This window comes from Mus caroli, unplaced genomic scaffold, assembly GCF_978045245.1.
Source record: "Mus caroli unplaced genomic scaffold, Mus_caroli_1 scaffold_8, whole genome shotgun sequence".
Lineage (NCBI taxonomy): Eukaryota > Metazoa > Chordata > Mammalia > Rodentia > Muridae > Mus > Mus caroli.
This window is the reverse complement of record NW_028227263.1, coordinates 42,855,394-42,879,043: the sequence shown is the minus strand read 5'-3', so window position 1 is coordinate 42,879,043 and position 23,650 is coordinate 42,855,394. Positions and strand designations below refer to the sequence as shown.

Genomic DNA, 23,650 nt, shown 5'->3' with positions numbered 1-23,650 from the left:
TCAAACACTTGTATACTCTAATCTCAAAGGCTACATCTGAATGTACAAGTCAGAGGAAATTAGCTCACCAAACCAAGTAACTTACCTTAGTGGATCAGTTAACACCAAAGTGAGATCTTTATATGGTGCTTCATGTTAGGAACATATTATGCCAAAATAAATCAGTAATAAAGAACAATCAAGTATCAAGGACATTAGTAGATTTCTATTGAATATTTTCTTTGTTTTCCTTTGTTGTTGACTTGATCAAATTTCAGGAATAGTTCTCAGAGAGTAATCAGAGTCGAGTTCTAGAATAAGGCAGTGAGAACAAGCGAAGCAAACCACTCTGAATCTGTTTGGTCTTAATACTGAAGATGACAGGGTTCATAAACGGTGGGAAAAGGAAGCAGATGTAGCTCATTGTTATATGTACAATATGAGGAATATTCTTTCCAAACCTGTGAATAAATGTCAAACCAACCACAGTGACATAGAAGACCAAGATGCAACAGATATGGGAGACACATGTGTTGAGAGCCTTGGCCCGCTCATCTGTAGAAGCAATGCCCATGACAGTCTTGAGAATCAAAATATAGGAAAAACAAATAATCAAGAAATCCAAAAGTCCCATGCAAAATACAACCATAACAGGATAGAGACGATTGAATGTGATGTCAGCACAGGCTAGCTTGATGACATCTTGGTGTAGACAGAAAGCATGAGAGAGTACATGGGAGCGACAATAGGGAAACCAATGCAGGCGAATGATTATTGGCATGATTGACAGACCAGCCCTCATCACTACACCTATGCCAATCTTTATTACCTTAGTATCAGTAAGGATGGTGGTATACCTTAATGGGTTGCGAATGGCAATGAAACGGTCATAGGCCATGGCAAGCAAGACCCCTGACTCCACAATAGAAAGACTATGGATAAAATAGGCCTGAGAGAAGCAGGCTTCATGGCCAATTTCCCTGTGATTTAACCATAGTACACCCAGCACTGTGGGCATGGTGGTCAATGTTACTCCAAGATCCGTAGCTGCCAGCATACCTAAGAAATAATACATGGGCTCATGGAGGTTATGATCATCCTTAATGATGAAAAGGAGGGTGCCATTGCCAAGCAATATGGAGATATAGGCCATCAATAATGGGAGGGAGATCAGGTGATGGGCTTTTTCCAGACCTGGGAAGCCTGTGAGCAGGAATGGGTAGGTTGAGGTGTTGAGCCAAATTACAGGCATTGCAGATACAAAATTCCCCTCAGATAAAATGATAGGGAACAGTTCCTTAGGGTTTGCCTTGTGAAGATGCTACCAGCTGTGTGGATGTTCAAAAGTATTGTTTTTCAACAACAGTGGTAATTTAATCATTCCTGGGACTTTCTAGATGTGGAAAAAAAGGATATGTGAAGAACAGCTCCATGAATTATTTAAAGATTACAATATAAGTGTACTGGAATGTACATTAGGGATAAGCTATGTATGAAGAATAGATCTAGATCAGATGTTCTCAAACTGTGGGTCAAGACCCCTGTGGAGTTGCATGACATCCTCACAGGAGTCCCATGTCAGACATCCTGCATATCAGATACTTATATTATGATTAATAATAGTAGCAAAATTACAGTTATGAAGTAGCAACAAAAGTAATTTTCTGGTTGGGAGGTCACCACAAGAGTAAATGTATTAACGTGTCATAGCATTAGGAAGGCTGAGAACTATTGATGTAGATGAAGTCTTTAAATCCAATACTCCAAATAAAACAAGGCATTCTGACAGTATTGTTGCCTACAAAGTTTTTTCATGGTATCATTCATCTTTACTTAGGGTGTTCAGAATTGACCTAAGGATTTCCCAGAATAAATAAGACCTAGAAACTCAGAAAGCATCTAAGCATTGTTTGAGAATCAAGTAAGGACAGCTAATTGCAAAATAATATGATCATATAAACAAATAAATAAAAGACAGTTAAGTGTAGACATTGATAAATGCACTGTATCTTTTTTTTTTTTTTTTTTTTTTTTTTTTTTTTTTTTTTGGTTTTTTTCGAGACAAGGTTTCTCTGTATAGCCCTGGCTGTCCTGGAACTCACTTTGTAGACCAGGCTGGCCTCAAACTCAGAAATCCACCTGCCTCTGCCTCCCGAGTGCTGGGATTAAAGGCGTGCGCCACCACGCCCGGCGCACTGTATCTTTAAGAATTATTCAGTTGATGAAATTCTAGAGTTTGGAGGAGGCCACAAGATGACAGAAAACTGACTTTTATGTGTGTCATCACTTTTACATTTAACAAAAATCTCTTTTTGAGCAGAACACTGCTGTAGTATACTCTAGGTTCTCATAAACTCTTTCCCCCCAAATTATAATGTTATCATATATTTTAATAACATATTTCATTATATATTTCATAATGTATATGCAGTTATAAAGGAAGAGGATAACTTGAAGGCATAAGAAGATATATGGCTATAACATAACTACTTAGAGAAGCACAAATAGAAACTGGTTAGACATGCTCACATGAGTACACTTATTGTTTGAAAACTTCATAATGCATGTTGGTTTTATTTTAAAAGCTATGGCATTAGACAGATAGTATTTAATTATAGTGAGAAGTCTTTGAGACTCAGAATTCTAAGGTACAATTGGATACATTCAGGCAGTTGTATTTTATCATCACTCAGAGAAATATGGCCGTATTCTTTTTTTGGTGTGGAATACTAATTCTACTGTATCTTAGTGTACTTTCAGATATTACTCACATGATCCACTTTCATTGAGATAACATGTCTCCAAGATCTCTGGACTTCATTCTTCAATATTTGGGTGCCATCTCACAGCTGTTGCTTTCTAACAGTATTGAAACTGAGAAACCATTTAAGATCTATGGTTGTCATTTACAGAGGATGTTAATGATTTCTGTCTTCATCTTGCTTTTAATACTAAGTGTAAAAATAAATTAGACTTGCTAAAGAAAATGACCTCCTTACTTTGTATATTTTATTACAGAAATTACAGTGGACACATATCTGTATTATTCATTCTGAGAGTTTTCAAGTGATCCTATTTTCTTATGAAGCCAATATAAAAAAAAAAAGAATGAAATAGTACAGGAAGCCTTGAATTTAAGCAAACATATCACACTGGATTTCATTGAGCAACAGAAGTTGTGCCTAGCTAGTAAGGAAAGGTGAATCAGAAATCATGACATATATGAAGATTACATTGATCCTGGTACTAGGAAAACAGGGGAAACATTTTTTTTAACATGTCAGAAAGGTAGAGACAGATAATTTTAGAAAATAAAATTACAGGGTTATAAATCTAAAGGTTGGAAAACTAAAAGTTCAGACAGGAACTCAAAGGGAAAAAGACATACACAGTTCATCTCAATGGCCCCTGGCTTGTTCTCACATTCTTTGCACATGCCTTTGTGTTGATTTTGCTATTATTATTATCTTTATTACCTTTATTATTACTATTATTATTATTTGTGAATTTTATAATGAATCCAGTAAAATATACATTTTTAATATTCCCAGCAACTTCCTTCATACCATGGCATAAACTCCCTTGTCCCAACTTGATGTCTGCTTTGAATATAGACATCATATAGACAACGCCTCAAGAAGCAAGGATGGAGGTGTGTAGGAGAGTCTTTAGGACCCACAACCATTACCCACAGATTCTTGGCTGAGAATTCTTTTTCTCTTACTGAAAAGTTAGATCCCTATTTCATAGTTTCCCTAGTCCTGGTACCTGTAAAACCTCAAAGAGTAAGTACAATACATTCCCCCACTAACCTGAAAATGAGACTCTGTTCATTCCTTAATGACATTGTCATGAGCTTCAGATATTTAGCTTTGTGAAGAAGTTGGTCATAACACATTTTTTTAATCAGGTACTGCACAAAAGCCTGGCTGGTATGAGCATTTATTTCAGAAGTGTCTCCTCAGGGATCAGTTGTAATTTAAATCACTCATTACCCCTACATTTTTGTTGTCTTTCCTTTTCTCCCTATCTGTCCCTTTCCTTCCGTGTTTCTTCCCTTGTGTGTGCTCACCCTTGGGACTGTGGGATTTTTTTATTAGCAGTTCCAAGTCCTTTGTCTATAGTCCTCTACAGCCTATTGACAGAATTGTAATTTAACTCTATGAAGATGTGGAAATCAATCACACTGGTTAAGAGTCTAGACTGACACTGTTTAAAGGAAAGTATTTTTTCTACCATATTTTAGAAATCTTAGTCATCCATGCAAAAATGGGAAATATGTATAAATTAGAGAACAAGTGAATGCTTTTGTTGAATCAGGAGTCCTAAGATAATAAAATCTGAACCAATATTTGTATTACTGCTAATCAACCAAATATTCACACTCACCAATGACCATTCATTCATTGATAGGGATACCAATCCAGATACTAAACCTACAACCTTTTTGCCTATGACATGCAGGGATAGAAAGGGAGCAAAAAGTGAGGAAATGCCCAGCCAATGACTGGCCCACCTGAGTCCCATGCCATGAGAGCACAGCCCTGAAACTCTTAATAATATTCTGTGCTTGCAGACAGGAGGTTAGCATAAATCATCTGAGTGGCTTCATCCAGCAGCCGATGAGAATATGTGCAGAAACCTACAGCTAAACATTAGGCGGAGTTTGGAGAGTCATGTGGAAGAGGGGCACGAAATATTGAAGGAGCCAGAGGATGAGGGACACCACATGAAAACCTACCAAATCAAGAAACCTGGGTCTGGAGGGCCTCAGAGGCTCAACTACCAAGCAGAAAGCATACATAGAATAACATAGGCCCCCTACAAATATGTAAGGGATATACAGCTTGGTCCTCATGTGGCACCTCTAACAGAAGGAGCAGGTGCTATCCGTGACTCTGTTGGCTGCCTTTGGATCACTTTCCTCTAACTTGGAGACCTTGTTTAGCCTCATTAGAAGAAAGTGCACCCAGTACTACTACAACCTGATATGCCATGGAGGGTTGGTATCAATGGGAGGTCTTCTCTTTTCTGAGGAGAAAGGGAGGAGGCACAAGGGAAGAGGTTAGACAGAAGGCCTGGGAGAAAATGAGGAATGAAAAACTGAGATTGGGATGAAGAATTAATTAATTAATTAATTAATTAAATGAGAGTTGAGACACACACCCATGAAACCACACATGAGCACATGTACATACAAATGGTAACTATGTACATAATTAGTAAATTGCTTTTTTAAAAGTATTAACACATTCTAACATCACCCAAAGGGGAAGAAAATATGTAATATCTTTTTTTTTCTTTTAACTTTAGCCATTCTGGTTGGGGTAAAATAAAATGTGAATGTAGTTTCAGTTTTCATTTCTCTGATGGCTAAGGATAAAGAATAATAAATATATGTGAATATATACAGATATGGAAGTTAAATAATTCTTTTTTTTTAAAGATTTATTTATTGATTATATGTAAGTACACTGTAGCTGTCTTCAGACACTCCAGAAGAAGGCGCCAGACCTCGTTGCGGATAGTTGTGAGCCACCATGTGGTTGCTGGGACTTGAACTCTGGACCTTCGGAAGAGCAGTCGGGTGCTCTTACCCACTGAGCCATCTCACCAGCCCTAAATAATTCTTAATGTTTAATGTTTTAAGTACTTTGTACATTGTGGATCTCAATCCTCTATCAGACAAAACTGATAAAGGTTTTATCTGGCAAAACTTTTAGCTGGCAAATTTTTTCCTCCTGTAAGCTGAATTTCACTTGAATGAAGTTATCCTTTGCTATATTTAAGATTTGTTAGTTGTGTAAGGCTATGTTTCTCAACTGTTAGTTTCTGAGTGAGGCAGTTTACTTTCAGTGCATTTATTAAGGCAAATGGGACATAGAACATCTTGTTATACAATGGGCTTTGAGCAAGTTGATTTTGTAAAATAGTACACTAATGAAAGGTTCTGTGTTTTCCTAATAGATATAAAGATTCATTTCCATACAGATGCAGAGATATCTCATTTTCTAACTGTTGATTGTTGTTTTTCTTTTATTGAAAATAGTTTTTTTCACACATAATCTATCTTGATTACTCTTGCCACTTTCTTTCCTCCTCCCCGTTACTTTGCATCTTCCCTCCCATCCAAATCCACCCGCTCTCAATCTCTCATTAGAAATCAATTAGGTTTCTAAAGCAAAATAATAAAAAAAGGAAAGATAAAATAAAAACTAACACACTAGAATGGGGAAAAGAGAAGCATAAGTCAAAGAGCCCAAAGAAAAGCTTACTAGATCAACCTCGCCTAATACTTGGGGCTGGGCAGTGTGCAGAACTGAAGCAAATGGTTTACTTTCATATTTCCTCAGAGAAACAGTGTTAAGGATATAAGTACACACTAAATAATGTATTCTACCAACTAGGGAGAAATTTTTGCTCTTATTCAAATTTTTAACATATTCTTATTGAAAATCATGATAACTAAAATAACAATGAGTACATAAAAGAAAATGGAGTTTTAAAATATAAAACAACACACTCATTATTAAAAGAAATAACTTCTATAGTATTGTTGAGTAGAAAGTTGCAAGTAAAGCTAGCTGGTCGACTAATTTACACTTTTATGGTGCTTCACAATGTCAAACCACAGGATAGAAATGAGGGAGCTGCTGGTCAGGGGCTTGAGATTATTAGAGTTAATGAACCAAAATCACCAGTTTAAGAGGCTTAGATATTGGTAGAATATGCTAAATTTTCATTTTGGTAGTTAATAAGGCACCCAGTGTGTCTTTCAAAGGTCACCACAACATGAATTCCATCTAACAAGGATGAATCACAGTTGTTGATTGTGCTTTGATAATCATACTATCAATTAGCAATTAATCTGAGTGCATATATGTTAATAATATCCAAATAAAGGTAAAAATAGACTTTTGTGGGTTTTACTTTTTATTAACCATATGTTTTATTTAATTAGTATGAATTTTATTGTTTGTATGAGGATGTTTTCTTACATCTCTAATAATGTGCCTCGTACATGGATGGTGTCCAGAGAGGCCAGGGAATACCATTGGATACACTGGACCTGGGCTGAAAAGATGTGAGGCATTGTGTCAGTGCTAGGAAACAAACCTAGGCCAACTGCAAGTGCAGCAATTGCCTTCTACTTTGGAGCCATCTCTCTGTTCTCTTTGCTCTTTACATTTTACGTTGGTCGCCTGTCCATTTAAAAATTCTGTTAAACAAGGACAATGGAAAGGAGGAAAGAACCATAGTTAACCTGATAATGAAACAGATATAAAATATTTTATAACATTGTACATTTTATGACACCTCCAGCACTTAGAAATCCAATTATACAAAACAAAACAGCATCTACATGAAAACCACAGTAGAGATAGTATACTAGAGGCATATAAACATTTAAATATTTTCTATAACAGAACTTTGAGGGAGATGTTGTTAGGAACATATAAATATTCCTAATGAAGTACAATAAAGTTATTTATTTAATAGATAAATATAATAAAGGTATTTATCTAAGTATACTCAAAAATTAAATGAAATAAGACAAAGATATGAATTAAAGGTAAAAAATTTCAAGTCACCAAACTGTCTATTTATAGTCGCTATTACGTCACTATTCTATATTGGTAAAGCTGGTATCACAAATGTCTACTTTGTCCTACTCTATCATTTAGTACAATTTAAGCAGAAGCTTCTGTTTCCAACTTCATTACTATTCGTGTGAGAGAATAAGGTACATATTTCACTGAAGATATGCCAACAGCAAGATTGAGTTTATTTTATTATATTTTAAATTATTAAAAAGCACTCATGTCTAGCTATTCAGAACCTCCTATAAATCCAATTAAGATTCTAAAGACTCTAGTATCAGGAGGCATCTTTATTTATATGAGCCTATCCTATCATACACATATACAAAATTATAAAGAAAATAAATCTTTTTTATAAAAAGCCCAACCTCTTCACCATACTCACATATTATAATGCCATTTGGATAAGCCACGAATTAGAGATAATATGTATAAACTTCATATGGTGACTAGAGTAAAAAGAATCAAAAAATATAATTCAGTAATTTCATAAAGGATATATCCATAAAAATTACCTTTCTCCAAATAGGAAGAAATAAATGCATCCTATATCCATTGACCATAATATGGAAAAGATTTTCCAGTAATTGAAACTCATCCACTCATATTTGTCAGCACATTATTCACAAATAATCTGATATATATAAATTATATATATATATATATATGTGAATTTTATATGAGTCAATATCAATTATTCATGATGGCTGTGGTGAAAAGTAGAAGAGAGTATTTGTAAAATGTAATTTGTCAATAAAAGATGAGTTAAATAGTTAAGTTTCAGTTCTGTGCAGTCGTCGTCTGCGAGTGCACTTCTTTACTTTTAAATACAATCACTATGGATCTGAGGACTTAGGTTCCATTCAAGGAAAACAGTCTCTGAATTCTCACTCGGATCTGCTGAGTCTTGATACTGTATATAATGGGGTTCATAAAAGGTGGGAAAAGGATATAAATGTTGCCCATGAGGACCTGAACCAGAGGAGAGAGATGCTTCCCAAAGCGGTGAACCATGGTCAGACCAATGATGGGGATGTAGAAAACCAAAACAGCAGAGATGTGAGATACACATGTTTGCAAAGACTTGATTCTCTCCTCCCTGGATGCAATGGATAGAACTGTGTGCAGGATCATCACGTAGGAGGCAAGAATGAGCACTGCATCCAGTAACAGGGTGCAGATCACCAGAGACAGAGCATAGAAACTGTTAAAGCAAATATCTGAACAAGCCATTCGAATCAAGTCTTGGTGCAGGCAGAAAGAGTGGGAGAGGAAATGAGGCCGGCAGTAATTTAAGAACTTCAGGCGGATAATAACAGGAGGAATGAGCATAGAACTCCTACATAAGATGGCCACTCCGATTTTCAGGATTCTGTCATTGGTTAGGATGGAGGAATAGCGTAGAGGGTTGCAAATGGCAATGTAGCGGTCAAAGGACATGGCGAGGAGGACAGAGGACTCCATGAAGGACAAACCGTGAATGAAGTAAGACTGTGCAATGCAGGCATCAAGGCTGATCTCTTGAAGAAATCCCCAAAGAATTCCCAGCACCGTGTGCACAGTAGACAGACCCATGCACAAGTCTGTGAGTGCTAACATGGCCAGGAAATAGAACATGGGCTGGTGCAGGCTTGACTCTGTTCGGATCACATGAAGTATCATGCAGTTTCCCAGTAACACCATTGCATAGATGGTTGAGAAAGGAATGGCAAACAAGATGTAGTAGACTTCCAGGCCAGGAAATCCAGTGAGAACAAATCTAGAGGCACTTAAGTTTGACATTAAGAAAACTGACATTGATAGAAAGTACAAAATATTTCTGGAGGGCTATTCTGCATTACACATGCTATATTCTACTTTCTAATAATAAGTATCTGTTTGAGAAAAAATATCAATTTTCATAAACAGTGAAACTGAGACATGTTCCTTTGTTGTACATCATTGCAGAAACCTATGTGTACATAAACTATTCAGACCTATTGTTATAAGATAGCAGGAAAACAGGGAGCTTTATGTCAAAACAATAATGTCTATGGGCTCAGGGGATGTAGATTGTCTACTGCACTTCTGAGAGTCAGTCCTAGAGGACATGAATGCTTGGTCACAGTGATGTCATGGTTGGCACACTCCATGTGAAACCCATGGGCATTTTTCGTCATTGGTATTACAGAGGGACTTTTACTGCCTTTAAGTCTTAAATGATCCCTTTGGAAATAGACATCTGTTTTAGAATATTAACTACTATTGAAAAAGAATCAAAGCAACCTTAGTTGAATCTGCACTTTTTGCTGAGCATTGTGGTGCTTAGCTTTTATCTAAATTATTCATTTATATAAATTATACTTTGTAGTTTTCTCAATCTATATGATAAATCTTTTATCAAGTGACATTATTGTTATTTTTTATGCCCTCACTTGCAGCATAAAAAAATCCACAAGGATTTTAAATTGGGTGATTCAGAAAATGTAAAGTATTTTTTTTCTCATTGGTGTGATGTCCATTTTGAATAAATTAGGCATGTGAGAATGTAGCACATGTTGGATGGTGCAACAATATAAAGAAAGCAAATCTGGGCATTGCATCTTATATGTCTATATCCTTTACTGTTTCTCTGAGAACATCCTACTTAGTACATATTTAAAGAACCATAATTCCTGTCCAATCTGTCACTAACATGACTACCTAAATAGGAGTTGGAAAAACGATCACAAAAATAGACACTGGAAATGTCCATAGGGAATGTCACAGACCACTAAAAAACTGCTGAGAGCAGGAGAAATAGTCCTTCTCAGAGAGGAACATACTGCTGGCTAGTTAATTCCAAATGGTCAGAAAAAAATAATAAATACAAGGCATGTTACATATACTGAAGAAGTTGTACTTATATGAATATATATATGAATAATAATTAATGTAAAAGAGGCCATGATGAAAGGTATTTTGAGAGAGTTTAGTGGGAGAAAGAGAAATGATGTAATTATAATCTCAAAAAAAGAAAGATATAAACTTAAAGAGAAAACATAAGAATGCAGAATGATTATTCTAAGAGGTTTTTTTTCCAAAAACAAGGATATCAATTAACACTAATAAATTAACACAACTACATCATATTTTTTTTTTTTTTTTTTGGTTTTTCGAGACAGGGTTATGTTGTTTGGAATCCCAAAGTTATAAATATCAATAATGTTCAGTAAGACAGGAAGTCTCCCCACTTGCTGAGGATTTTACTATGAGAGTCATCCATGTTAATTCCTGCTTAGGCTTTGGTTTAAATATCACATATAATTTTCTTGTTTTTCCATCAGATGAGTAGTTGAAATAGCAAATGTATCTCTATGAGTATATATATTTTCTGTACTTATACCTGCTATATTTATGGTTATAAAAGATATTCAATTTAGAAAAATTAGCCTCTACAATGGAAAAAATTAAAAATCAGATTTAAAGCATATAATTCAGTTTTAAAAGAAAGTATATAGAGTCTTGAAAGGAAGATGGGGCAGAGTATTATTCAGTCAATTTCATGTTTACCAAGAGCGGTCAGTTACCAGCACTAACAAGATAAAATTGAAGACTAGAACATTTTCTTAAAGCTTTGTTTCAAAGCAGTAAATTGATTTTAATCTCTCTCTCTCTCACTCTGTGTGTGTGTGTGTGTGTGCGTGCATGTGTGTGCGTGCATGTGTGTGGGTGCGTGTGTGTGTGTGTGTGTGTGTGTGTGTGCGTGCATGTGTGTGTGTGTGCCTGTGTGTGTGTGTGTGTATGTGTGCGTGTGTATGTGTGTGTTTCTTAGTGGGGAATATTGGGAGGAATTGGAAGAAGGGAAAATATGACCAAAATATATTGCATGAAAAATATTTAAATTCAGCACAAAATATTAACTAGGAAAAACACATAAAATAAAAGGTAAAATCAAAACAGAAAAATCAATTTCTTAGGCTGGCAAGATAGCTAAGTTGAGGTAAGGACTTGTGGAGCAAGCCTGCCAACCTGAGTTTGACTTGTGGAACAGAACAGGCTCCCAAAAGTCATCCTCTGACTCTCTCTCACATGTTTTGTGTCACACACACACACACACACACACACACACACACACACACACACCAATAAATAAATTTTAAATTTAATTGAGTTTCCAAACATTTTGTTTTCACTTGAACAATATATATTCTATTATTATATTTGGATAGAGTACTTGATAAATGTTCATTAGCTTATGTTGGCTAATTGTGTTGCTCAGAATAACATGCTTGTTGGTAATCTGGCTGCTTGTTCTCTAGAGAAGGCAGTGCTGAGAAAGCAGAGGTAGAATGATTCCCATAACTGTGGCTGCATCTACCTCTTTTCTCTTGAAGCAGCACTTGGAAAGATTTCCTCTAAGGAGAGTAGTTGTTTAGCTTGTAATGAAATGGTCCCTTTTTCATTGTGAAATCGCACAAAAACCCTGTCACACTTCTTTAATCTAAAAATCCATTTTATATTAAACATGATCGCTCTGGGTTTGTTGTTGTTGTTGTCTTTAGGAGCCAGGAGGGGTAAACATTTTTTTCTATTCTCAATATTGTAAAAACCCATACATATTTTTACAATTAAAGGACATTTCTGTTAGGCAAGATAGAGGTTTTTTTTTTAATTATTTAGACTTTTTATAATTGTCATCACTAATATAATTGCTTTACAAATATGCTATTTTGTTAGCTTTCTACCTTTTGTTCCCTTTCTTGGTTTTCATTACTCCATGTTACACACTTTATTAATTTACTAATTACACTTTTGTTGTATAATGTTGTTAATCTACATAATATACGTAGTCAACTTACCAACCTGCCTTTAACTTACACTAAGATGACTCCCAAGTAGTTTTCTCTCATTTGCCTTCCAAGGCCTTTGTGTTATTTCTGGTTGAATTTACAAGTTAAATTCCAAGATATTTTATTATTTATAATTAAATGATTAATTGTATACACACCAGGATAATTTAAATAAAAACAAAATAATGATACATAATATGAACTCTTTTTGCTGATTGAACCTAGAATCTCATGTGTTCCCAGACAAGCTTTGCATCATAGTTATGTCTCCAGGCTTCTTCTCTTTAGAAGTATTTAAATGTCAGTGTTATGTGTGTGTGCATGTTCATGTATAATTGGTGCCCATGGGCATCCCAGAACATAAGATAATAATAGAGGACAACCTTGGGTTTTAGTCCTTTTCTACGACCTTTTAAAATGAGGCTATCTTGATGCTCACCACTGTGTACATAAGGTTATTTGGTCTACAAGACTCCAAACATTCTCCTATGTTCATCTCCTATGCTGCCACAAATGTACTCAAAACAAATACACATTGAAATCCCCTTACTATGTACCAAGCATTTTATCTATGTAGCCATATAACCAACTGTTATTTTTAGTACTTTTTGAATTCATATATTTTGATCATATTCCTTACTTTATCCCAACAACATGAAGATCCATACACACTGAACATTATTTCTTTTCATTTTGAATCCATCAAATACAGATTCTGCTGTGCATAAACCCTTGGATATAAGGCCTTAACCAGAGAGTGGTCAACCTGCCAAGTACTGCACCTCTATGAAGATTGACTTTTCTTCTCTTGAAGCTATTAATTGCCAATGTCTCATTAGTTAATAATTAATAAATATTTTAAAATAATAACTTTAAATATGGATTATCTCTTTTATTTAAAATTTAAATATATTCAATTTATTTTATGTCTGACTATATTGCCTGCATGTTTGAATATGCACTACATGTGCTTGATGCCCTCAGAGGTCCAAAGAGATTGTTAAATAAAATGGTACTAGAATTATTAATGGTTGTGTGCCACTTTGTGGATGCTGGGAATCAAAACTAGATCCTTTGCAAGTCAACAGTCCTGCCACTCTTTTAAATATTTATTAAGACAAGGTTTCATGTATTGGCCCAGATTGGCCTTGAACATATGGTAGTGCAAGCAGAACTTTAACTTGTGAACCTCCTACAGCCTACTCCCAAATAGCTGTATGACAGGTCCCAGTTTCATAGGATATTGCATGTTACATTTATCATATATATACTTTCAAATTATTTCTGGGATTTTCAGAATAGCATTATAATTGATTTGAATCAGTTACTATAATGCAAAATTGTCGGGCATTCATCTACACCTCATCTGTCATAAACAGTAACAAATTGTTATTTAGGGAAAACAGAATTTCTTTCATTGCTTATTTTTACCATGTTGTCTGATTCGAACAATGGAAAGTTTTTAAGGTACAAAGAGTTGAGTTTAATGATAAATGCACAGGATGTTTTTCTTTCCCTACTAGGGCACACACACAGTTCATTCTGTCTTAAAATATTTTTATAAAATATTTACAAGTAAAACTGGAGTTTTCAAAAACAAATGGATTCCTCCTATGAAGTACACAGCTTGTATTGTATTGTATACACTCTCAAAATATACTTGTCTTCTAGGTATATTTAGACAATCTACTTTCACTGTGATTTTCCTTATGTTGAATAATTATTAGCATATTTGAAATAAGATTCTATGCACTAATTTATTAATTTTCCCTTCCTCTCTTGTGTTTTCTGGATTTTTTTTGCACATTTTAAAGCATTTTGCATTTGTTTTCCATTTTAACCTCTAATTATTTAATGGTTGCCCTGGAATTATTAATGTGCAGATAGAACACATTTAAGTCCACTGTCAGGTCCCAGTACATTATAGCACAGCGAGAGGCAGTAGGATGGATACAGCATGAGCTCAACCTGCTGGAAGCACAGATCGGGTTAAATCCTTCACACTACAGAGTCCAGTGAGGATGTCATGGTTCACTTTTCTTTGAGCTTTGTGGCAATTCTATGACACTTGATTGATTCTTAAAATATTTCAATTTCTCATTATCTCATATCTTTTGTATTGTTTTAAAACTGGCAATCTTAATCAAGGCAAACATCTGTTTGTGTTCCATATTATCAATTGGAAAATATATTTATATATATATACACATATACATATATTTTCACACAGACATATATATACATATGTACACACACATTTATTGTTATCTGACGTTCTTACTTTTAATCTATGTGTTTCAGTTGCATAATGGGCTATCAGGTCTCATCCATTTAGCATAATGAAAATCTATTGATAATAATTCAAGCAAACCTATACAAATTTTATAGGGTTTCATACAATACATACAATACAATATTATACTCAACACATTACAACTTCAAAGAACTACTTCTAATTATATTGATTACTCTAAATTTTTACTCTCAACAGTATTAACATGTATATACAATGGTATCTGAGAAAGAAGCCCACACTTAATTTAAAGCTAGATGACTTGTTATTTGTGCAGATGAATTATTTGACTCAAAATTTTGAACTTTGATGTCATTAACTAACAAGTGGAAAACTAATATTAATGACAATATTTATGAGCTTAATTAATCATATATGAAATGTTATAATTGGTAAGCCCTGAGGCTATGATTTTATAGATATAATGTGATGCTCAGGTTTAACTTAGAAAGTCTTAACATTCCCTGAAGGTGTAATAGTGATTTGGAAAAAGGTTTGACCAACGTACCCAAGAAACTGGGTTTGAGTCTCAAATAAAACAAACAATACTAAATTGTACCTTATATCACCTCTGAAGACTCTGAGCTAATATTCAAGACATTCAATCCTAAGGAAGTTGCTGGTAAGATTGATCAGTGCCAAAGAGCAGTCCCTGTTCTCCTGGGGCTCCAAGTCTAGTTTGTAATACTGACATCAGATTTCTCAGAATCACTTTGTACTCCAGTCCTAAGGCCTTCAACATCTTTTTGAACTTCCAGGATGCTTATACATATATTGCATATACTCACAAAGGTACACAAACATACCGATGAATTTTAAAATAAATTTAACAAGTCAAAGAAAAATATTTACACGAATTACATGTAAATGGCTAAGGAGTACACAGATAAGAATAAAGTATAGGCCCATTAGCCCTGACAATAATATTATTTCTGCCCAAACAGTCATAATATACGTAGTTGGTTTTAATAGGATGTGGTTGAACCCTCAGAGTGGTCTCAGAAAGATGATCTTCCTGGAACTTTGGTTATTTAGTAGATCACTGGATTGTATGTTTTTGTTTTTGTTTCCTTACCTAAGGACCTAGGCTTCAGAAGACTCCAAGCATCTTCTCGGATTTATCAACTCTACTGAGTCTTAGGTCTCTCAGGATTATGCCAGTCTTTGCATGAGCAGTAGGACATAATTGATGAGAAACAACCCATCTTGCTGACCACCAGGGAGTCTGTAAGTACAGATAGAAGATGTAACACCGGCCATTAGGAATAAGAGAATTCCTAGTGCTGTCTGCAGAAGTGTCCCCTAAGAGTAAAAAGTTCTGATAGGAAAGGGACATTGACAATTTTTCAGCCATTTCAGTTCCAGGTATGGTACTTATCCAAACAGTGACTTTAGCTGTTTTAAGGTTGAAGATAGAATCAGGTGTTACACTCATGAAATGTGTTAGAAATATTTGTAACTGAACATCAGATATAGTAGGGTATCACTATTTCACTCCTAGAAGACCTCACTGATAAACAGATTATAACATTTGATAGGAAGTTATCATATTGGAAATGTCTCTAGCATAGGAATTGCTTGTTTTCAAAAGTATTAATAAGACAGAAAGAAATAGGGCACTGTCATCCTGATGTAGTCAATCACAAGTTAGGATCCCTATATGTGGAGAATAATCTATGATATGGTTTTAGGTCCTACCTCACTGTGTTAAGGGCAACAGGAGTGTGCCTCACATCATTCAAGTCAGAAATGGAAGAACACATTAACTAATGAAGCCTTACTGGAATGAGGACAGCTGATTTTCGGGGCAGAAGACACTGGTGCACTGGAGGACCTCATGGTAAGTTTTATTTACCGGTTTGTTTAGTCCTCTGGATGCTTGATTTGGTGCTACATGGATTTGCTTTCACTTTGGGTAAATTTTTGAACAAAGCAGGAAAAAGGAAATAGGAGATGTTCAGAAGTCAAGAGCACGGGGGTGATGTGGGTAGGAAAGAGGAGAAAAATGACTTTATTATGTACAAAATAATATGATTCTAAAAATCTATTAGCAATAGACTTAGTATTTTTATGAATTTCACCTTGTGTTAAAGGAAGAAAAAACAATTCAGGCCTATCCTCACTTTCAAAAGAAGTCTTACCAAACTTCTTTGATTTCCAGCGACCTTTTCTTTGTTTGACTGGCTATCCCCTAAGCAGTCACTCAGCACAGTGACTTTACACCATCACATATTCACCACCTTTATCTTCTTGCAATGTTAGTGTGTCAGACCTCCACTAACCCGTAATATTTCAATAATCTCTAGTGATGACTTACGGTTTTTATTTCAAGACTCGTTCTCAACTCAAAACTTGTCACATCACACTGAATGACAACAACAACAACAATGTAGTGGTGAAAAACCCACAACAGTTCTGTAAGACAGAGCTATGTGAACTCTGTAATAAGATAAAGAACATAATTACATCAAAATCCAGATGTAAGGCAATTTTATAGGTTGTTGCTCTCTGAGTGGCAAATGAGGAGTTAATTAGAAAAGGGTGAGCTGCGTTCCTACCTTGTTAAATACTGGTTGTATGACTTAAGCAAGCTGCTTTTTCTGTTCATATCTCATTTTTATAATGTGTGGTGTATAAATCATACCAGTAATAATATTTACATTAGTATGATGTCCAAAATATATTTCATGAGCTTTAAACTACAAAATCACGGGGCAAAACTGATTGGGAAAGCCTTTAAATATTTAATTTAACAATATAAATAAGATAACACTTTCAAAGGCAATCTGTAGATTGATTGATCTGGACAGTTGATAGCTTATGCACTTGAAACACATTAGAAGTACCCATACAGTCTGCTATGTTATGTTTCAGTCTGTTATGTTATGTTTGAATGGTATTTTTTTAGTCTAGAGGATGAATTATAATAGGACCAAAACCCCAAACCTGGTTCTTTTGATCTTTGAACTCCATATCTGTGATTGGATTTTATATTTTGTTTCAAATCAAATGACAGTATGAACTCTTTTAACTTCAGCTGTAACAGACATAAAGGTCAGAATGTGGTAGTGTCTCAGCCATGATCGTGGTGACTGTGAAGACCTGAAGTGAGAACCAAGAAATGTTCAGTTGTCTTTCTAGTGTCCTATGCACATTTGATAAACTTTCAGATTGATTTACATATTTTCCTAGACATATAAAATACTTGCCTTTTCTTTAAAGACAGAAGTGCAACTTACAAGCCAGGCACTGTTATATTATTATATTATATTATATTATATTATATTATATTATATTATATTATATTATATTATATTCTTTACTTAGAAGGCTGTTTGTTTTCCAATGATGCATAAAGGGGATGAATCCAAATGGCAGGGAAGATGGAGAGAAACTTGAAGGAGTAGAGGGATGATAAAACATAATCAAGATATACTATATAGAAATATATTTTAATAAGGAAAGTGAGTAGCTATTTATGCATTCTTAATACATATATATTTCCTTGTCAATTTTTTAAAAGCCAGATGGCAGACTGTTTCCTGTTCATATTTCCTCTAATCCTGGTGCTTGATGGCCTTTGTTTGTAGGGGAATGCGGGGGGAGGGTATGGGGGACTTTGGGGATAGCATTTGAAATGTAAAATAAGAAAATACCTAATTTTAAAAAAAGCTAAGTCCATTGAGGTAAAAGAGTTTGAATCTGAGCTCAGGTCTATATGGTTTCAATACTCAAAAGTTCAAATAAATAAATGGCCAATGGACTTACTATGAAAAAAAAAAAAAACTATTCTCCAAGAATAGTCCTAGGGTGATTTTTGAATACTAAAAATCACAAGTGATATTACTTCTGATAAAACATGATAGAATGAAATCTGGCCCATGGGTTGGTTTCTTTCTTTATCTTAGATCGACTATAATGTGTTCATCAGTTATAGAATCACATCTGCTATGATGAATGCATCAGTTATAGAATATATCTGCTATGATGCATCCATCAGTTACAGAAATGATTGCTTGTTGAGTAACTGTGAGAGGCATTGTTCTGATTCCCTCATTTTATATACACAGCAGCCTAGTGAGATAACCATGGTCATTGACTCACTGTAATCCCCTCATATACACAGATGAGAAGTTGGACCCTGGAATTACTGTGTAGACAGGGTCTGAAGTCAGACTGGGGAATCCAAGCCCTTACCAAACTGTCTTTTAATATTCTTCAGAGTGCAATATTTGTTCTACAGATAATGTGAACTCCATAAATATCTATTAAAGAACAATTCACATGGGCAACTAATTACCATATATCACCCTAAAAGTGTAATTATTAATATTCTCATGACTGTGACAGCTTATAGAATGAAGAGATGCCTTTGTTTATCAACAAAACTCAAGAAACCAAATAATTCTTTATATACTGTGGATCAGGAATTTGAACAGACATGTGTAGCAATGAAGAATGGGTAACTGTGAGCATCCACTAGCAAGTCCCAGATGCCAGGAAAGCAAGAGGCTCCCTGGAACCAACAGGGATGAGAATAACTGAAATGCCCCCCAAAAAGGGAGAGAGACATGTACAGACCATACCCAAGGTTAGGCAAGGCCCCCAATAGGGGGATGAGACCACAAAATCATCTCCAAATTTTTAACACAGAATAGCTCCTGTCTAAATGAAAAATAGGGACAAAGTGTGGAGCAGATACTGTAGGAATGTCCATCCAGAGGCTGCCCCACCTAAGGATCCACCCCATATACAGACACCAAACCCAGACACTATTGCTAATGATAAGAAGTGCTTGTTGACAGGAGCATGTAATAGCTGTCTGCTGAGAGGCTCTGCCAGACAGAGGAAGATGCTCACAGCCAGCCATAGACTGAGCACAGGGACCCCAATGGAGGAGTTAGAGAAAGAACTGAAGAAGCTGATGGGGTTTGCAGTTCTATAGGAAGAACAACAATATCAACACACCAGACCCCCCAGAGCTCCCAAGGACTAAACCACCAACCAAAGAGGACACACAGAGGGACTCATGGCTCCAGTCTCATCAGTAGCAGAATACGGCATATCTGGCATCAATAGGAGGAGATGCCCTTGGTCCAGTGAAGGCTTGATTCTCCAATGTAGGGGGATGGTAGTGTGGTAAAGTGGGAGTGGGTAGGTAGGTGGGAGTGCGCCTTCATAGAAGCAAGGAGAGGGGTGATGGGAAAGGGGCATTCTAGAAGGGGAAACCAGAAAAGGGGATAACAGTTGATATGTAAATATATAAAATATCCAATAAAAAGTAAATTATTTTAAAAAATGTGCAATTTACTTTACAACATACTTCTTTATTTCTTGATTTTCTCTATGTTGATTAATGTCATCACTACATTTTTATCAAACTATATCAAATAATTTGTGAACTTTGTTCATCACACATTATTCTCTGTGAAGAAATATCTATTTTATGCATTTATTTCTTTATGCACGTATCTAACCAAACACAGTTTAGATGGTGGTGTCATTGTTCTGTTTATGTTTCCTCTCTGGAGCCACCACTTTTTCCTAATGGGAGGCAAGAGCAGTAACTCAATCTTCCACTTTACTGGAATGATGTTTTACTCAATAAAAATAGGTTTTGTAATATGCTGAAAACATATTCATAGCTATCATTGAATCTAAGATTAAATTAATGAAATAAAATATAAATTCTGTTGTTATGTAATACATCATTTTGTAACTGGAAGAGAATAAAAATAATCATCCCTATAAAACATTACTTTGAGATAACAAAGCATCATTTGTATATATACATTGTGTATGAATATGAAAATGTGTGTATATGTATTTGCATACACATATATTTTATTTCCTGTAGATTTAATTAATTGTTCTTATTATCAAGGTTTGCTCCAAATGAAATAAATTCTGCTATGTAAATTTCAGAAGTTACAATATAAGTGTCCACTTTTATGTCTCATTTTGTTTAGACCTCAGTGTGCTAGTTAGTTTGAAGTACGTCCAGTTATGTCTTCCTTAGTGGAACTTTTAATTTTATTAAAAATTTTTTATTGGATAATTTCTTTATTTACATTTCAAATGCTATCTCCTTTCCCGGTTCTACCCTTCCCCAGAAACCCCTATCCCATCCCCCCTCACCCTGCTTATTCAAGGTTATTCCCCCACCCACCCACCCACCCACTCCTGCCTCCCTGCCCTTTCTTGCTCCTCCCAAGGACAAGCTTTCCTTTGTGAGGTAAATATGTCTCTAATAAACAGGTTTAATGATAATAATTTCATGAATATTTATTCCTTTATAAATATAGTTTCTACTATATTAATCACACATTGAATGTCTCCAAACATTCCTATCCTGGCCTGTTCTGAGAGATAGCTGTGTGTTCATGATTTGAGTCCTCTGAAAGGAATGAAATCTTCCTATGAATATATTTATGATCATTATCAGATTATCTTTAACATAGTAATACACTAGAGTGAATTTAAGATTTTTATCTTGTTTCTTGATTTGTTTACAATTCATTAATTTCTTCATTTTTATGTGTTCCCCCCCCAGTGTCATTGAAATTTGTTCATAAAATGAATAAAGAAAAAAAAGAAACCTGAAATATGAACAGAAACTAGAAGACGTATGTCACACATGTGAATAGAAACCAAGATAGGTGAAGATAAGGTAAGGAAGAGAATGTTTTTGTGTGAAAGATAAAGAGTATGCATGCTGATTCCTAATAGTGTGGCATGAACACTCATTAGCTCAGTGGTGACCCTTGGTATGCCAGAACCATGATCCACAAGATGAAGATAGCCAAACACAGCAGTGAATGTGCTCCAATTACAGTTACAATCTTACATAAAACATTGTCAGAGTTCTATGTGTGACTTTATTCTAACTTGGTTCATAGTTCTCAATCATAAACTCTGTAGATCACAACATAATCCAGAGAAGACAAAATGTTAGATGGCTGGTTAGCTGGAACATTGTTAACTACACTACTATCAAACAAACAGATAAACAAACAAATAGATCTAGTATCAAACTGCAAAACTGGTATGGCATTCTTCAAAATAGGAAATACCTATATTTTTATATCAGTGATTTGTCAAATAAATTACTCAATTAAGGAAAAGGGCTTCTCTTTAACTATAAGTTTTATATTAAAATAGTCTATAGGTAATGGTTAACACTGACTCAATAGCTACTGTTCCTCAAAAACAGCAGGTTTCTGACAACTACATCTCCAGTTCTTGAAGAAGAGAACTGTTTTGAACATCAGAAATGAATAGGGGAAATGAATGATCATAGGCAAAGCCTACCAGAGCCTCTGAGGTCTAAAACAAAAGAAATACATATAAGACATGTAATGAAGGGTCCTGTCTTAATCTTAGCCAACTGTGAGTATCACATTTAATCTAATAAAATAATCATACTGTTGTCTTCTTTTTATTTATGTATCGTTGTTGTTGTTGTTGTTGTTGTGCTTTGGCAGGTCCAGAACTAGTAGGCAAAATAAAGATGACAACATCTTCAACCACTTTAAATTATACCAATGTCAGAGATATCTGGTACACCATGATTGGGATCCCAGGATTGGAAGAATCACACATATGGATCTCAATCCCCATCTGTTCAATGTACATAGTGGCCATTGCAGGCAATGCACTGCTATTATTCCTGATCATCACTGAACGCAGCCTACATGAACCCATGTACCTTTTCCTGTCTATGTTGGCACTAGCTGATATCTTTCTGTCTACAGTCACAACACCAAAAATGTTAGCAATCTTCTGGTTCCAAGCTGCAGGCATCTCTTTTGCTAGCTGTGTATCTCAAATGTTTTTCCTCCACTTCATATTTGTGGCAGAATCTGCAATACTGCTGGCTATGGCATTTGACCGTTACGTGGCCATCTGCTATCCACTAAGATACACCACCATTCTAACCCCATCTGTCATCATCAAAATGGGTATTGCAGCTGTAATTAGAAGCTTCTTCATCTGCTTCCCCCTGATCTTTCTTGTCTATAGGCTCACCTATTGTGGGAAGAGCATCATTCGTCACTCATACTGTGAACACATGGGCATTGCCAGGTTGGCCTGTGACAGCATCAAGGTCAATATTTACTATGGCATGATAGTGGCTCTATTTTCCATTTGCCTAGATGCAGTGCTGATCATTGTCTCATATGCCCTTATCCTTTGTGCTGTGTTTAGAATTCCTTCTCGAGATGCCCGACTCAAGGCTCTAGGTACTTGTGGTTCCCATGTCTGTGTTATTCTTCTGTTCTATACACCAGCATTCTTTTCTTTCTTTGCTCATCGTTTTGGGGGTCACAGTATACCACTGCATGTGCACATTCTCCTTGCCAATCTGTATGTGGTAGTACCACCCTCTGTCAACCCCATCATTTATGGAGTGAGGACTAAACAAATTCAGGAAAGGATTATTCAAATGTTTTCTTTGGGCAAGTCATTTTGTTGATCTAAACCAAACAGGTTGATTCTGTTCCTTATATTTTCCCAATAAAATATATAACTAAAGAGTATTTGAATTTACAATATAAATGTTAAATCAAGTCACCATTTCTGAAGGGAATTACAGCAATTTTGAGCATGAAAAAAATGAGTAAATTATACTCAGAATGTATTTTGTTTATAACAAGAACACATTGCTTTATTGTTACTTTCATCTCTTTTCATCTTTGTTTCAGCATATGTAATTCATACTATTTCAAATTTTTTTCAATTTTATGTTTACACATAAAACAGGGGGCAATTGTTATAACCCTTGTTCATATATGAAACAAATTGATACAGAATCCTATATAATTTTGCCATTTTTCCATTGTTTTTCTAAAACTGGGGAATGAAGACTATTGAATGTCCAAAACATTTTTTTCAGGTTATCACATATAACAATCACAGGACATTTGGCTTCCAAGTGCTAGATTTGTATTTAAATTTTTTGGTTC

General features: G+C 35.2%; 3 protein-coding genes across 3 annotated transcripts; 1 reads left to right on the top strand and 2 right to left on the bottom strand.

The window, feature by feature from the left end:
• Nucleotides 1-277: 277 nt before the first annotated feature.
• On the bottom strand, nt 278-1,231 carry LOC110299209 (olfactory receptor 51B6-like). The gene has a single exon (XM_021168853.2). It carries the CDS (start codon nt 1,229-1,231, stop codon nt 278-280), a length of 954 nt encoding a protein of 317 aa, XP_021024512.1.
• Nucleotides 1,232-8,432: 7,201 nt separating this feature from the next.
• Nucleotides 8,433-9,377, bottom strand: LOC110299432 (olfactory receptor 51V1-like). The gene has a single exon (XM_021169117.2). The coding sequence runs from the start codon at nt 9,375-9,377 to the stop codon at nt 8,433-8,435; it is 945 nt and encodes a 314-aa protein (XP_021024776.1).
• Nucleotides 9,378-22,194: 12,817 nt separating this feature from the next.
• Nucleotides 22,195-23,160, top strand: LOC110298675 (olfactory receptor 52Z1P-like). The gene has a single exon (XM_021168065.1). The coding sequence runs from the start codon at nt 22,195-22,197 to the stop codon at nt 23,158-23,160; it is 966 nt and encodes a 321-aa protein (XP_021023724.1).
• The last annotated feature ends 490 nt before the right edge of the window (nt 23,161-23,650 follow it).